This window comes from Hibiscus syriacus, unplaced genomic scaffold, assembly GCF_006381635.1.
Source record: "Hibiscus syriacus cultivar Baekdansim isolate YM2019G1 unplaced genomic scaffold, ASM638163v2 tig00110206_pilon, whole genome shotgun sequence".
Taxonomy (NCBI): domain Eukaryota; kingdom Viridiplantae; phylum Streptophyta; class Magnoliopsida; order Malvales; family Malvaceae; genus Hibiscus; species Hibiscus syriacus.
Genome location: NW_024062627.1, coordinates 1,851,252 through 1,868,090, shown reverse-complemented (window position 1 = coordinate 1,868,090; position 16,839 = coordinate 1,851,252). Strand labels below are relative to the sequence as shown.

Genomic DNA, 16,839 nt, shown 5'->3' with positions numbered 1-16,839 from the left:
TTTATAAGGGGAAGGAGTCGTTTGGAATCGTACTTAACATATAAAGTTGTACAAAATTAAAGTAATATCTTTTACCCAAAATTTTATCGTAAGAGAAAACGAAAACATATTATCGATTGAAAATATAAAGAAAATATCTAAAATATGTCTTAATTTAAATTTTTTAGAGACGACTAACCCCAACTGCACCCCCTCGATTCATTCTTGATTATGCCATAAGCTTAATTTTTTCTAACAATTATGAATTATTGTATATTTATACAAAAATATTATGGATCATTGTGTAAAAAAAAGATAATATTTATTCCGAATTATTTTAATATATTGATAACATATTATGCAGACGTAATTATTTATATATAAATCTTTTAAGAATAATAATATTTTCTTTTACTATTACGAAGATTCAAATTAAAATTAAATCGATTGAAATTGAAATTTCCAACAACACATAGAAGTAGAGGACAGAAGGTGGTAGGCAATTGGGTATGGTTGCTTTTAAAACAGCACTATCCAAAAGCTGACTCCCCATCCAACCCCCCCTCCCCCCCCCCCCAACACAGACACACACTACCCCAACACTTTGGTCCTAATCAAAATATCATGCATACTGTGGGTGTATTCGGTTCGATTTGGTTTTTTATCAAAAATTAAATTGAACCGAAATAAACAGGTTTTCAATATTTAAACCGAAATCGAAATCGAATAGTTAAAAAATTGAAAAAACTAAAACCGGTTTTTTCGGTATGGTTCGGTTTTTTTAACGGTTCGGGTTTTTCTGTTCGGTTCGGTTTATCGGTTTTTCAATAAAAAAATCACTTGAAACTATAATTTTTTTTTATAAAAATTACCTATTCGGTTCAATATGGAACAAATGGATTCCATATGGAAAATCCGAACCGAACCGAATCAAAAAATTAAAACCTTTAAACCGAACCGAAAACCGAACCATTTAAAGCCAAACCAAACCGAACCGAACCATTTTACTTGATTCGTGTCGATTTTTCGATTTTCTCAATTTCGTTGCTCAGTCCTAGCATCCACCATGCAAATTGAACGGCGCCACTACTTTATTATAACTTTAATTACACACCCACACCAAAACAAAAAATAAAAAATTTTAACATACCATTTAAAATTATACACTTCTAAATAAATATAATGAAAAATCATATCATTATGGTGAAATTCTCCTATCACAAATGGGATTTTAACGTTATTATATGTCTTATTTAATGTTTATGAATTTAAATTTTAAGATTTAAAGATCATATATCATAGTTAGCAACAATTTCTGAAACAGATGATTAAAAGATTTTAGTTGACACCTCGCCATTCACCTAAGTTGTGAATTTAATACTTCATTAGAAACAAAAATTTATTTCTCTCTCTTCTTATATATAAATTGTTCAAAAAATAAATACCAAATATTTAAGATTCAGTGTCCCTAAATATAACACACGATTAGTTTAGAATTTCAATTGTGGAAAAAATCCACCATCAAAACAATAATTTATATATAATATTTTAATTATAAATATAAATATACGAAATATTAAGTTGTAGATGGTAGGATATTGAAAGGTATTTTTATATTGAGAAGAGATTTGTTTTTTCCATTTTTGGTGAGTGAATTTTGGATTATAGCAATGGGGTGGTGGGGTTAGGTGCCAACGTAGACTTCACCAACCTTCCATATAATTGGACTCTCCCTTTTTATAAAATTTTAATTCTAACTCACATCCTTTATTTGATTTTATAATTTTTTAGTAAGTTGTTTTTTCCCAGGAGAATTGCTTAATATTTTTTTCTTTCTAAATATGACAGTTTCTTTAGTTTTAGCCAAAGGATCAAAGTGGTAAATTTCAAAAAATTGAATGATATTTTCTGGAATTTATGTATATTATTTTATAAAAATAGCAACATAAATCAATTGGATTAAAATTTATTTTTTATGAGATTCTTTTATGTTCTATTTTTTTAATAATATGGAATGATTATAAGATAATATTTAATTATTTATTCATAATTTTTTTTAATCGTTTAACGACATACACTCTTTAAATACAGTTATTCGAATTTAAAATCTTAAATGAAACAATATTTTTTATCATTAAAACTATTTAAATAATAAGATTGACAATTTTTGTGAATTATTCAATCAAACATGTCACGTGAAGGAGCGAAATGGCCTCTTTGGTTTGTCTTGTTAGATTCCTTTATCTAATTTGCGTTCACACTTATAGATTCCACGCTTAACCGCGTTCACACCTGAATGATCTCGGCTCCTACGCCCTCATTATGGCTTGGCTCTTATCTCTGTTCCATGGCTTCCAAGGCTTTTACATCAATTATAGCTCTATAATATATGTATTTGATCTAATCGAATTATCAAATTGAATAAGGAAAATTTAAAGTTAGTTGAATTTAAATTTCTAAATTTTATTCTTAAAAGTTTAAATTAAATTTATAAATTTCAAATTGATTTGTTTGAATTTTTATTTAAATTTAATTATAAAATATTTATAATATTATGATATCAATTGATTCTATTTAAATATTTTTTATAATCATAAGTGATATATACATATATATATATATATTTATTTATTCACATTTTTATGTGTGATATACATATATTACGTAAAGTTAGGAACTTAACTCGAACTTAAAAATTAATCTATTAATTATTAAATTTTTTGAGTTGTTTCAATTATTCGAATCTTATTTTAAAACTTAAACTTTATTTAAATATTTTTAATCAAATATTTTAACATAAATCAAAATAAAATATTCATTTTTTAAGTTGAATCGAAATTTATTCCCTCTTAATCAACTCCATGGTTTGATAAGCGAAGCGAAGCGAAGCCAAGTTAACCGACATCATTAACCAAAGAAGTTGTCAATCACATGCAGATTTTGAGTAGGCGGGGAATGTCAACGAATAATCATCAGCCACGTCGAACGACATGTGATCCTACGTGGCAAAATTTTAGGTTTGACTCTTTCACTTCCTTTTCCTATATATAACCCATCCCTTATAACCATTCAAAGTCCTTGCTCTCTTCATTCATTCATTCATACACACATTACAATGGGTAACTGTTTACGGCGGCACTCATCAACAGAATGGGCCGGCGACGACTGGGGAACATCCACGACGGAAGACGGCGCCAAAGCGGAGGAAAAGGGTCTTGTAAGAAACAGTAAAAAAATAACATCTACAACTGCAGTTACTGCAACTACTACTCACGAAGTGAAAGTAAAGATAACGAAGAAGCAGCTGGAGGAGTTATTAGGTAGGGTTGATATGAATGAGTTATCAGTGCAACAGGTTTTAGCACAGTTGATCAATGTTAGCAATCAATATGATATTCAAGCAAATCAACGCTCCTGGAGGCCTAAACTCCAAAGCATTCCTGAGGTGAATTGATCATCACGGTGAACACAAAAAATAAAAATGAACCCAGATTTTCCTTTCTTCTCTTTCTATGGGGATTTTACTGGGAAAGTGACAGAAAATTGGAGAGCAGAGGAACAAGTTCTCTGGTTTTTTTTTGGGGATCAGTTTGTATATAGAAAGAACATGGTGCTTTGTTTGTATAGAGTTAGAAGAGGTCCTTGTTTTTCTTTTTAACTCAAAGCTCATATTTGATTTGGATTTCCTTTTTCTTTTTGTTAATTAATTTCTGTTCAAATCTGACTTAGAATGTTGAATGATTCGGTCATAATAATTAAGCAATTATAACTCAAATAATTAATTTGAAAACGACTTAGTTAAAAGCTAATTGGATAACAAGTTTTGAAGGAAAATTTCCATCATTCAAAATTTTAAGTATATTTTTATTAAGGTTAATATTTTATATTTAATTTGTTCTCCTTTAAAAAATAATCTATATATTATGTGTAAATTATATATTTAGTCTCTATACTTTAATTCAATCATTTTTAATTCATGTAATTTTTCGATATAATAATCTTTTTCGAAACTACATTCCTAATTCGAAATTACATTCCATGTTCTGTTTTGGAAAGATTCTTCTAGGGATAATAATATATTCCCAACCATGGTGGGAATATCATTTCCCACCACTACATTGTTCAAAAAATTAAACAAAAACAAAGTAGATAATCCTCTCTTAAAAAATGGAAACGACTCAAAAACTTGGATGCATTCAAAAGATGAAATTTTTTATTTACCTTCAAACAAAACAAAAAGGGTAATACTAATGAACCAACAAAATTTCATGGAAGCTTGGTGCTAAATAGTCCATTAGAACCCGGGAATTGTACCGGACGATTAACTGGGAAAGGAGCATGCAAATACGGAATATGGCTTGGCACCGCCAGTGGTGGTTGTCCACCGGCAATGAAAGGTTGAGGTACACAAAGCGGCAATGCTTGGTCCGGTGCACTTCCTGCAATCACGAAAAGGCTTTAGAACAAAATGACAACAATGCACACAACTGCATTCTACTTTTTACTACAAACAACAGTAAACCTTGGTGTTTCGGAAATTGGACATGATGTGGAGTCAACAGAGGACGTGCAGGTTCCGGAGAGAGACCCGCTGCGCTCGGAACCAAATCCTTCATATGAAATAAATAGCAATTTAGAAACAAGTAGAACTAAAACAACGGTACCGTCCTTTGACAACCTAAATAGAAGAAAATCTCTAGAAAAATAGTCTACATTTTCTTTCAACACTCGGAAGCTATCAACCCAGAGTGCTTTAATGATATAAGAATGTCATTTCTTTTGTTTGAGGGCTGATCATCTTACATGAGAAACAGGCATGCAAATCAGCTGTCCAAGATGTCCAAACATAACCTAGAAACGAGCAGATAAAGAGAGATTAGTAAATAATAAACAACCACTTTTTCAATGTTAAAAAGAGTATCAACATTCCAGCTCCGTCTTGGCAGGCTAATAAAAGGGACCAAAGCAACACAGGGAAGAAAGTTCCTTCTTTTGCTTACTGCTTGCGAGTTTGGATTCAAATATGCAGTTGCTGCCTGATCAGGATGATATTGACCGGCATATCTAAGTGGCTGGGTTCTATTCCCCATATGCCCAACAATCTAAAGACGAAAAATTGAAAACAACATTAGAGATATAATCGGAATTAGAAATACTTCATGATGAACATACTAACAACTCTTATATAATCCGTAGACAGCCAAGTGACACCAAAATCTTTTGTTGCTCTTGAAATTGAGCAGCAATCAATTAAAAGCTAAACAAATTAATATTGATGAACAGTTTACGGTTTAACAAAATAACGCTAATGTATATATAGCCAAACAGATTTCAAATGCAGCCATGTAAATTTTCAAGTCCTAAGAGGAAGAACTTTGAATGATAAAATGGGAAACATAAAATAAAAAATCTAAGATTAAGATTAATGAACTACAAAAGCTTATAAAAAAACATACGGGTTGAGAAAACTGGGAACCATTGACACCAGTTGCAGCTGATATGTTACCGTAAGAGACAAACTTAGAAGGCGTCGAGGAACGAGGCACAAAAGTGCCCATCCCATCCTCTGGCTGAGAACCAGCAACAGCTACCATAGGTGAATTGCCTGGTATGTATGGCACATTTGTGACTGTCGGCACAATAGGAGGAGCTGCTGATATGGCAGTAGCAAAAGATGGAGAGAAAACTTTTGCTCCGGGATTGAGCTTAAATTCCTGACACAAAATAAAAAAATAAAGTAGGAAACCTTCAACATAGACAAAGAAGATTGTGTTATGATATCCACTTAGGAAATTGTATCACTATAGTGTCCGATAACTAACTGAACGAAGAGTATGCAGTTACAATTCTATGAAACATAAAAACATGAGGCTAACATCTTGAAGACATGAATCGTGTGATATTAAGACATTGACAACCTCCTTGCTATTGTCTCGTATTATAGACATTCAAGAGAAAGGAATCCACCATTATTCTCTCTGCTAGATATTACAAGCTATGTTGCTTAGACTTTTCATTTTTCTTAAAGTAATTGTGTCCGAAATTTGTATCAGAAATGCGGATAGGAGGATATGACCTCTAAGGATTCCCCAAATGCATGAAAAACCTTAAAAAAATTTAACCATACTTGTATCTGACACTCATACCTGAGTCCGAGTTACAGAAATCACAAGTCAAATTTTATATAATTGTTTTACCTTTGAGTTTTTATTTAATTCTGAACTTTGTGGAGGTATTATGGCAGTCGGATTAGCAAATAACCTCTGACATGATTCCGGGGAAACATTCTTCACAAGATTAGAAGTTGAAACACCAGAACAAACAGCATCTTGGTGTATGTCTATTGCAGAGGGCCTTTCACAACATGGATTGTCATGTTCACCAACCACTGGAGTATCAAGAAATGTTCCAGTAAGCAATAGCTTAATTATCATCTAGGATGCCGATAAGTCAAAAGGCTATCAATTTAATATAACTTTTATTCTCCATATAAAGGAGATCCGGAAGGTTTAAAACCTGGCTTAAGAGTATCAACAGCAGAAGACTCACAGCTTGAAACTGACTGTTGAACTTCCTTCTCCTGTAGAAATAATCTCGTTAGTAAGTTGAATATTAGCTTCAATTCTAGGTTTTATGTGAAGAACATACATTCTGTTCAACATGAAACTCAAACTTTTGGCCAAGTTCATCCTGTGAAAGCAGAGACCTATCCTCTCCAACCTGTCTGTCAGAAAAAATAAATTGATACGAATCTGATAATAAGGAAGATAAAATATTACTGTACATAAAACATTCAAAAGAGATACATTAAAATAACTCCTGGCACATTGGGAAGGAATCTATCATGAATATGATGCTGCCAAGTTACTATATCCAACAGAAGCATGAGATAAGGAATTCCAAAAAAAAAACATCTTTTATTTTTTTTTCTTTAAGCAATGAATGAGAAATAATAGTTATAAGAACTCATGATGAGACTACAGGATGGAAAAGGCAAACTAAGGAGAAAAAAAGAAGCATCATCTTTTACATTCGAGCATGTGCTTCCTAAATTAATTTCTACGTTTGGAATGACCAAGTAGCCCTAGAATTTTCCTTATTCTCGTGCAAGTAATACAATATCAGACCTCCAAGTTTAAAACCATTGTAAAGAAAAGAAAAACAAATGCGATTCAATAGAAACAGTTCCTTTTGAAAACCTTACAAGAGGCAAGTGAGACAAGTTCCACCTATGAGAGACTAACTCTGGATGCTTTGGCTTGGGTTAAACTAGTTTTTTTCACGCGCATATTCATGTCTAAACATAGACCTCTCAACCAGAAAAAAGGTATGTTCTTTCAGCCAATGACATGATCAGAAGTGTGGAACTTGAGCAACAAGTGCAAAAATTAAAGAAAATTCTGTTTTGTACCTCCTAGCAACAGTGGCACCAGAAGCACCTTCTCTCTGTGAGAAGACAAAAATGAAAAATTTAGAATGAGAAATGGACGAAAGAATCATCATCACTCAGACAATATCCCATTATAGAATGTATGATATTTTACTTCATACTTTACAGTTAGAGTTTTTTTTTTTTGGAAGAAAGAATAGAACAATCATATGAACTAAGCAACATGACTGATCTTCCCTGGGAAAAGCAAAATTTTGTAGGAATGATGGAAGCCTTCAATCAAACCAATACCCATCAAGAAGGTTTTCTCAACTAAATTTTTTACAATGAAAAGATAAAAATGTATCTGTTAATATCTATTTGACATCTGCTTCACATTTTTCCCAAGACGAAAGGCTTAACTAAAAGATAGTTTTGAACTGGAAAATTTTACCTGTTCAACGTGTGTCTCATCTCTTTTCTGATGTTCAACTTCCTTACCATTTCCCATGGGGTTCTCTAGCAACTTTCGACCTTCATCTTCCTTTCCAGTATCCGTGGATATAAAACTATCAGCAAATCCATTCTCGTTATGGGCTGAAATTCTGTTTTGATAGGTACAATTAAATTAATATATGCTAGCCAAAAATAATAAGAATAAAAGGAATATATGGTACCTCTTTGTGTTTCTTTTTCTTTCATCCATGGTAGACTCATTAAGCTTCTTGGTCCCATTCAGTGGATTGGAAGAAGGGACAAATTCAGAAGCAGCTTCTCCATTACCACAATCTATATTTCCGGCAAAACCATCAAAAGGAAGCGGGACTCCCTAAACACAACATTCATTCATGTCAAACCAATCATTCAACCTTGCATTAGTCAAATAAAACCCCACCAAAGAAAAGGATGTAACAGTGATTATACCTTAGCAACAACTTGAACAAGATCACCAGCAAGAATTACCAGTGTCTCTACTACACTGCCATTCGGAACATTGGTGGCACACCTGCCCTTTTTAGTCAATTTTGCTTTCTTCAAAACAATACCTAATGAAACACAAATAAATTAAATAAGCATCCTCAAAATTCAACATAGCAAATACAGATAAAAACCCTCAACTAAATGCAAATTTTAGTCTTAAAAACAAGCTTTTATCTCCCCAAAAAGAGATGACTCAAATGCTTCATTTTGTACTGCTTTGGTTCCCAAAAGGTAATATGCCATGCCACCTTCTTTGAGCCATACTACATATTAGATAGTGTTCGCTTGGTTTAACCTTGCTTGTGCTACTTTCCTTTTTTTTAACTTCCTCACAAGATTAAAACCAAGATAAAAAAAATGACTTGAATTTAAGACAAAATCAAACTAAGTGTTACCTAAAAAAGCAAAAAAACAAGAAAAACAACCAAAATAGTGTATCAGATAAAAATGTCTCCTTTAATATGATCCCTGCAGCAATAATGCCCCTTGACAAAAGTGCATATCTGCATGCCACCGTTAATATTAAAACCTTTGCACAAAAGCGATAATAACGATAAAAATCATATTTCTTTCAATTTCTATTAATCAAATAGACAGAACAGAATAAATCAGCAGAAAAAACAGAAACCAATCTGATCTCATCCAATTAACAGACGAAATCACCAGAATAAAATATAAATAAAACAAAAACCCATACATAATTTCCATCAACAATCAAAACCCAGAATTGGCTTCGAACAGAATAAGCAATGCCAAGAGAAACCCAGAAAAAAAACTTCCCAAAAAAATAATAAAGGAAGAAACGCACCATATTCCTTCTCCACAGAGGCAGTGTGGAAGATTCCAGAATAAACAGAGCTGTCTTTCAAGTGCGCATCCACTTGCAGACCAATGATTGACATGGTAGCAAACAACAAAGCTTCGTTCATTGAACAATTCTTTTCTTCTACTCTGTTTTTGAATCCCATCTCTGCTGCTTCTTTTTTTCTCTTTTTCAATTTGAAACTCGTTTCTGAGGTTGATCCAATTGAGATTTTCCTTTTATATATAAAAGCTTGTGTTTTTTCTATAGATGTATGAATGTAGAAAAGAGGGATCTAAAGTAGCAGTGGGGTTGATTTGAATTCAAAAACAAGAATGACAGACATAAGGCTATATTTTCTTTCTTTCTCCCTTTTTTAATCGTGTTTTTCTTAAATGGTAAATTACAAATTTATCACTTAACTTTATTCTTATTCTTATTTAAATCACTAGTTTTTTTAAAAAAAATTAAAAATTCTACTTTCGAATTATTCATGTTTTGATCACTCGAATATTAAATTTTGACAAACTCGAATTCGAGTTCGTTAATTATTTAATATTCCGATTAATGAGTTGAGCAGTTCGTAAGCAGTTTTAATTCGTTTTGGTCAAAATTCAATTAAAATTTGATTTGAGTTGATTCGACTCGAATTCGAACTCGATTCAAAATCTTAATGAATTGAGTAAAGTCCAATTCGACTTGATAAATTCGCGAGCGACTCGTTAATTTTTAGTAGTTTGATGATTGCAAGCAACAATAAATGGAATGGAGAGATGTTGATTTCTTTATTTTTAAGATTGGTTTTGTATTGTTGAACTTTTTTTTAATAATATTTTTAATATGTTAGTTTGATGTATTTGTGGATTATTACTTTGGTTTTCATATGTTAATTTGGTGTATTTGTAGTTTGTTACTTTAGAGTTTATACTTTGAAATTACTTGCATTCTCTTTTAATAATTTTTTGGTTAAATTTGTTAATTTATGTTTATATTAAGCTTTACATAATATTAGTAGATTTTACATGTAGTTAAAAAATAAGGTAAAAATTTTGGTGAGTCTAACAAGTAACGAGTCGAGTCGAGTAATAATTTTTCAGCGAGAACTAGTCGAGCACTACCCAACTCTGGATTGACTCGCTCGACAAACACCCCTAATTTTAAGATTTAAATGGAGAAAATATGATGGGTTTGACTAAAAAAATTAACAACATTTAATTTAAAGATGGCTATTGAACTCCTTTTAGGTTTTCAAAATAGCCTAAAACTTTTTAAACCATATTTTTAATTCTTAAATTTTTTATTTTTATGATCTAGTCCCCAATTATTTTTTTAATCACAATGAAGCCCTAACATTATATTTTAAACTTAATTAACTCATGAATTATTTTAATCGAAATATTAACCTCGATTTTAGGGCATGCCAACTCTCTTTTCTTTAAAAGAAATTAAGCTTCTAAAATCACTTAATGTGGATAATTGGAAATATTTTTAACATATATATTTCTCTAGTTCCTATGTGGCTTCTACAAAGTTTTTGTTCCTCCAAAGAACCTTAATGAGTAGAATACGCTTTTTCTTCCTAATATTTTTATCTTTATCTAAAATCTGAACTAGTTCCTCCTCAAATGTAGGAATTTTTTTTATTAAGCTAGAGCGATAATAAATATTCTAAAAATTCTCAACCATTTAATAAGCTCAAACACTCTTGCATTTTCTGATGCTCAAACCTGAGACATTTAGGGATAACAATCATGCATTTAATCACTGAGATAGCTTAGTTTATGCTATTTTTAGAAAAAGTTGAGTATTTAATTGCACCAAAAAATGAAATTTGGATACTTAAATGCACCAAAAAATAAAAGTTGGATAGAGCTAATTGCAACAAAAAAAGTTAGATACCTAAATGAACCATTAAAAAAGTTATGTACCTAAAAAGACTATTAAAAAAGTTATGTACCTAAAAAGACTTAAATGCACCACGTTGAACATGAATGTCACAATTAGGTACCAAAAGTCATATTTATCCTTTATAGGAATATTTTTTTAAGGTCCTTAATAAAAAATTTCAAAAACCTTAAATCGAAACTCCTAGGAACCCTACCGAAACCCTAATTCTAAAACCCTCAAATAAACAAAACGAAAGTTCACAACTTTCTTCTTCTTCGACCCCCAGAAAACTAATTATCCATAAAGAAAAGAAAAATGCGGAGACCGAAATCAAGATCCACCCGGAAACAGCAGAAGAACAACGAGTTCCAAGAAATCGATATTCTAAACGAATGGATAGAATCCCAGAAACCCGAATCCGGGTCCAATCCTTTAGCCCTCGACCCACTGAAATCCAAGTCGCCAATTGGCCGAATTGTCGACCCTGAAAGTGTTGTCGTTTCATTCTCTAGATACGCCGGAGCGAGGAAATTTTATGAACTTCCGATATCAAAAAGGACGAAGAATGGATTGGAGGGAGGTGGGTTTAAGAAGATGACTGATATACAGGTGGCGTCTTTGCCTCACGCGCTTTGTGGAAGAGATATTCTCGGTGCAGCTAAAACTGGGTCCGGAAAGACTTTTGCTTTTGTTATTCCGGTTTGTTCTTTATCTTATCTATTTTTTATCATTTATGAATATTTCTATTTTCTTTTGATGGCAATTTTATTTTGGCATGGGGGAGTTAAATTATTTTTTATTAGAAATTTATAAGGAAAATTTTGTGGTTTTGAAGTTTTGAAGGGAAGTGGATATTTCCTTTGGCTGGTTATGGTCTTAACCCTTAAATGAATTCATTTGGTTGTGCATACAAGATTTATTTGCTTGGTAATTTAAGGGTGTAATCGAGCTTGGTTGAGATCAAGCTCAAAGTTCAGTTCAACTATCACTTTTAAAACTCGAACTGCCAAACTCAACTCAACAATGAAGGAACCAAATTTCATTTTACCTGAAATGGAGTAGCTTGTGAACACAAGTTATTGTTTTTCCTGTGGTTTTGATTATAGAGATGATGATGATGTAAAATGAACTTATGAAAGATGGTTGCAGTGATATCTTAGTACTAATTATGTGTTGTTTTGTTAATGTTTCTGGACCTTACTGAAATTGTTTATTTCAGGTCCTGGAGAAGCTGCATAGAGAGAGATGGGGTCCCGAGGATGGAGTTGGCAGCATCATAATATCTCCCACAAGGGAACTAGCTGGTCAGCTTTTGATGTATTAAAAACTGTTGGGAAGTATCATACTTTTAGTGCAGGCCTTCTAATCGGTGGTCGAAAGGAAGTTGACCTCGAGAAAGAGCGGGTGAATGAGCTGAATATTCTAATTTGTACTCCTGGACGTCTTCTTCAGCATATGGACGAGACTCCAAATTTTGATTGTTCTCAGCTTCAGGTCAACAGCACAATATAATGTATTCTTAATTTGGTTCGTTTATATTGGCATGCATCTGCATTTCTTGTTTGATATTTTCCACTTCTCTGTTAGCTGCTGATTTGGGTAGTGGTTTCTGGCCAGTAAACAGGTTTTGGTCCTTGATGAGGCTGATCGCATTCTTGACATTGGTTTTAAGAAGACGTTAAATGCAATTGTATCACAGCTACCAAAGTGTAGACAAACATTGCTTTTCTCTGCAACCCAAACAAAGTCGGTCCAGGATCTTGCAAGGCTCAGCTTGAAAGACCCAGAGTATATCAGTGTGCATGAGAAAGCTGTTACTGCCACTCCCAATCGCTTACAGCAAACTGCAATGATCGTTCCACTTGAGCAAAAGTTGGACATGCTGTGGAGTTTCATAAAGGCACATCTCAAATCAAAGATTCTTGTGTTTCTTTCAAGCTGTAAAGAGGTATATTTGCATTATTTATGTTGTGTAAACGAAACATTTTCTGTTTAAAGTATTTATTATCAAGAGTTAAAATGCACGGGATAAATGCTGGGTCTTCATTAGAAATGTCAAATTGTCAATAAACATCTGGCTGTCTTGGTTGGACTTTGATATCTTTATTTGCACCTTTTTACGTGCTGGTAGCATTTAGCAGCAATGCATTGTAAACAAGCAACTTCTCTGCCTTGCCCCTTTCCCTTTTTAGATTTGGAATTTTAGTATGGTAGATTTGGGAAAAAAGGTTTCCTCTTGCTCTTGGTCTTTATGATTTCATTATAGATTTTTTGTTTTCAGTGTTTTTCCTTCTTCTTTTTTTCATCCTTGTAATGAATTTACAATGTGAAAAATGCTGTATCATAGGTTAAATTTGTCTTTGAAGCATTCAAGAAATTGCGTCCTGGAATACCCTTGATGTGTCTTCATGGAAGGATGAAGCAAGAGATAAGGCTGGGTATTTATTCACAATTCTGTGAGTCTCGATCAGTTCTCTTCTCAACTGATGTGGCCTCAAGAGGCCTTGATTTTAACAAGGCGGTTGACTGGGTTGTGCAGGTAAAATATTTGTTCAAGGGAAAAATAAATAGAAAATAGAAGCAACTTTTATTTCATCATCTAAATGAGATTCTTTTCTTGTTTTTAAGGTGGATTGTCCGGAAGATGTTGCGTCCTATATACACCGAGTTGGCCGCACTGCTCGTTACCTTTCTGGAGGAAGGTCAATTTTATTTCTGATGCCTTCAGAAATGAAGATGCTTGAAAAGTTGCAGGCAGCAAAAGTACCTATACAATTTATTAAGGTAGATTAATCTCAATATTGTTTCTTCCTTTTCTGAATCATGTCCTGATGTACATGACTTGTATGTTAACCTAACAATTACGATACTGATTTCCCAGGCAAATACAAAGAGGTTAGAACCTGTTTCTAGACTATTGTCGGCTTTACTAGTTAAATATCCAAATATGCAGCAGCTGGCACAGAGGGCCTTCATCACATATTTGCGTTCTATTTATATTCAAAAAGATAATGAGATTTTTGATGTGACGAAATTGCCTATTGATGATTATTCAGCATCACTTGGTTTACCAATGACCCCCACAGTCAGGTTCTTGAATAGAAAAAAGGAAAGCAAAATTGAGTCAGAAAAATCCACTCTTATTGAATCTGAAACATTTGATTTGGACAATGAGTCAGCTATCGCAAAGGGAGAGCTACTTGTTGAAGATTTCGAAGACAACAAAGAGGACAAAGATTTCCTTCTCAAGGATGCACCAGACGTTGGAGAAGGGAATGCTAGTGAGATAGGAGATATCATGTATCCCCCTTTTTTATACTCTTACATAGAATGCAACAATAAAGATGGCCTTGCATTAATGGAAAATATTATTTACATACTAGGCTGGTTGAATAGTAAATTCTTTTGATATAGCTGATTTTTCTCATAGAACCACCTGGTTAGGTGGTAACTTGCAGAGATTCTTGTCTCTTTTTACTTCTGGACTAAACCCCCTAATACCTTTATGATTCTTTCTATTTGTACTCCTTTACTAGAAACCAGTTTTTGAATTGGGTTTCTTTTCTTCAGGCCAGCAACACGGGTTTTGAAGAAAAAGAAGCTGAAGATCAATGTTCATAGGCCTGTGGGGACAAGGGTTGTCTTTGATGAGGAAGGCAACACACAGGCTCCACTTGCCATGTTGGCAGAGAAGATTAGTGGCGAGATACAACTTGACGAAGGTATTCATTTGTCAGTTCTGTGTATTGCAATTTATAAGCTTATTTTGCTTGGACCTTTTATTTTCTTGAAATGCCCAGAGTTCTATACCCATGTTTGACACATGATTGGATATGGGTTTGGAAATATGATTTTTATATATGGAAAAACTTTGAAAAAGTGGAACATATCTGTGTCAGACACATACCTGTACTCGGCATTCACAATTGAGTCGGAGTGACATAGTTTAGACTTTTAGAGGCTACTCTTCTGCAACTTTTAATATATAATCCGTTAATTGACTTGATCTCCTGTTGTCCTCATGTAATAAGGAGAAAAATGAAATCTTAGGATGAATCAAGTTCTTTTCCCAACTAAACCTTTGAATGGTTTTAAGTAGTATGCTATGTCATTCTAAATTTGATGCTACTTTTTATAAATAGCTGTTCGTCCCCTGGCATAAAGACGATCAAATAGATTGTTTTATGTGCTTTGATCTTGAACGGAATGCTTGTTTCTTGATGTTCATTTAACTAATGATTTCCGTATTGCAGACAAAAAGAACGAGTTCTACAAGAAGATGAGGGAAGAGCTGAAACAGGTAGATAAGGGAGACAAGCTTCTACAGCGTCAACGGCTTAGGGAGGAACGGATGAAGAAAAAGATGAAGTTGAAGAAAGGGCAGAGGGATGATGATGAAGAGGTTGATGTTTCTGACTCAGGAGAACCAGATGCAAACAAAAAACGGAAAAGGTCGAAAATATACTTCCATAGTGATAGTGAGGATGAAAAGGAAGAAATTAAGGTTGATTCGGCCGGTGTCAATGCTGATTCCATTTCTCTGGCCGAACAAGAAGAACTTGCTCTCAAGTTATTGAACTCGATGCACTCGTAAATTTTATAAAATACCATATGATTCTCCTTTTGACATTGTATTAGTTTATCCCCAACATTACACAGCAGACACTTTCATTTTTCAACAAATCCAGTTTTGTCCCGTGTTATATACCAGTTTAGTATGTCAATGGAGTTGTCGACGGAACTATTTTTTTTCCCTATTTATGTATATAATCGTCAATAATGTTACATTCTTCTCTCATTTGATTACTGACAATCAAGTATCTGTTAAAATTTACATAAATGAAGACGTGGTAAGATATAATAATAGTTTGGGTCTTTAAATTTTATATATTCCATTAACAAGAAGATAATTTGAAATAATTTAATAAATCTTCAATATTTAAAAATTCAATTCATTTGATTTTTATATTTTTATTTTGATTTTTAAAAAATAATTTAATAAATCCAACCTTTCAATAAGATGATCAAACATGTCGTTTTGGTGTGTAACTGTTATATATTCTACAAAAGCATTATTTTAATTAAATTGTGATTTTTAAGAAAAAAAATATAAAGTATAAAATAATATTTGTTCAAAGATAATTCTCAATCATTGACATTGAACACTTAAATCATGACATTCGTGATGCTCGAACCCAAGGTCTTAAAAAATAACAATAATTTTTTTACCACCGAGATCGGTACATATAGATAACCTTAATATTTATAATCATATTTAAAGCATTTCAAATTTTATATAAAATTAATATATTATTAATTTATACTATATTAATTTAAGATCTACTTTTTAACAAAATCATAAAATTAATTACTAGACATTGATGTAAGTAGATTTTGTTAGGGATCAAAGCCATTTAATTTGCTTTATCTTACTCTTCCATCTATCTAAAGCTAATTTATATTATAAGAAAATAAAAAAGAACTCACATTTAAAATCAAAATTTAATCGTTAAATATTACCTTTAAAATTATTATTATTAAATATAAAAATTTATTTTAAATTTATTATTTTCTTTATTATTTATTAAAACATATAATTACTAACTATTATTTTTGTTACGCATGTAACAATTACTTAATTTGATGTAGTGGTAAATTATTTATTTATGTTTTTTGAATTAATCATTGGTATCCGATACAAATTTAGACCGGGTATTGCAGAGGTGAGGGCGACCCTCCCAACCCAGTTTGCTTCATTCGCTAATACTAGGATTCGAACCCTTGATCTTATTTAAAAAATCTAGTGTCGCATCCTACTAGA

At 32.4% G+C, this 16,839-nt stretch overlaps 2 protein-coding genes across 2 annotated transcripts; one reads left to right on the top strand and one right to left on the bottom strand.

The window, feature by feature from the left end:
- Nucleotides 1-4,148: 4,148 nt before the first annotated feature.
- On the bottom strand, nucleotides 4,149-9,412 carry LOC120219507. The gene is made up of 13 exons (XM_039216328.1): nucleotides 9,138-9,412; nucleotides 8,273-8,394; nucleotides 8,026-8,177; nucleotides 7,803-7,953; nucleotides 7,391-7,425; nucleotides 6,628-6,703; nucleotides 6,496-6,559; nucleotides 6,177-6,367; nucleotides 5,436-5,693; nucleotides 4,980-5,081; nucleotides 4,783-4,830; nucleotides 4,502-4,589; nucleotides 4,149-4,418 (listed from the first exon to the last, which is right to left on the bottom strand). Exons 1-13 carry the CDS (start codon nucleotides 9,295-9,297, stop codon nucleotides 4,246-4,248), a joined length of 1,620 nt encoding a protein of 539 aa, XP_039072259.1. The 5' UTR covers nucleotides 9,298-9,412; the 3' UTR covers nucleotides 4,149-4,245.
- A 1,823-nt stretch (nucleotides 9,413-11,235) lies between these two features.
- LOC120219505 (DEAD-box ATP-dependent RNA helicase 32) lies at nucleotides 11,236-15,638 on the top strand. The gene is given in 9 exon segments (XM_039216325.1): nucleotides 11,236-11,717; nucleotides 12,238-12,325; nucleotides 12,328-12,512; nucleotides 12,643-12,966; nucleotides 13,366-13,557; nucleotides 13,647-13,802; nucleotides 13,900-14,318; nucleotides 14,589-14,740; nucleotides 15,272-15,638. Coding segments are annotated over 9 exon segments (2,241 nt in total). The 5' UTR covers nucleotides 11,236-11,333; the 3' UTR covers nucleotides 15,613-15,638.
- The last annotated feature ends 1,201 nt before the right edge of the window (nucleotides 15,639-16,839 follow it).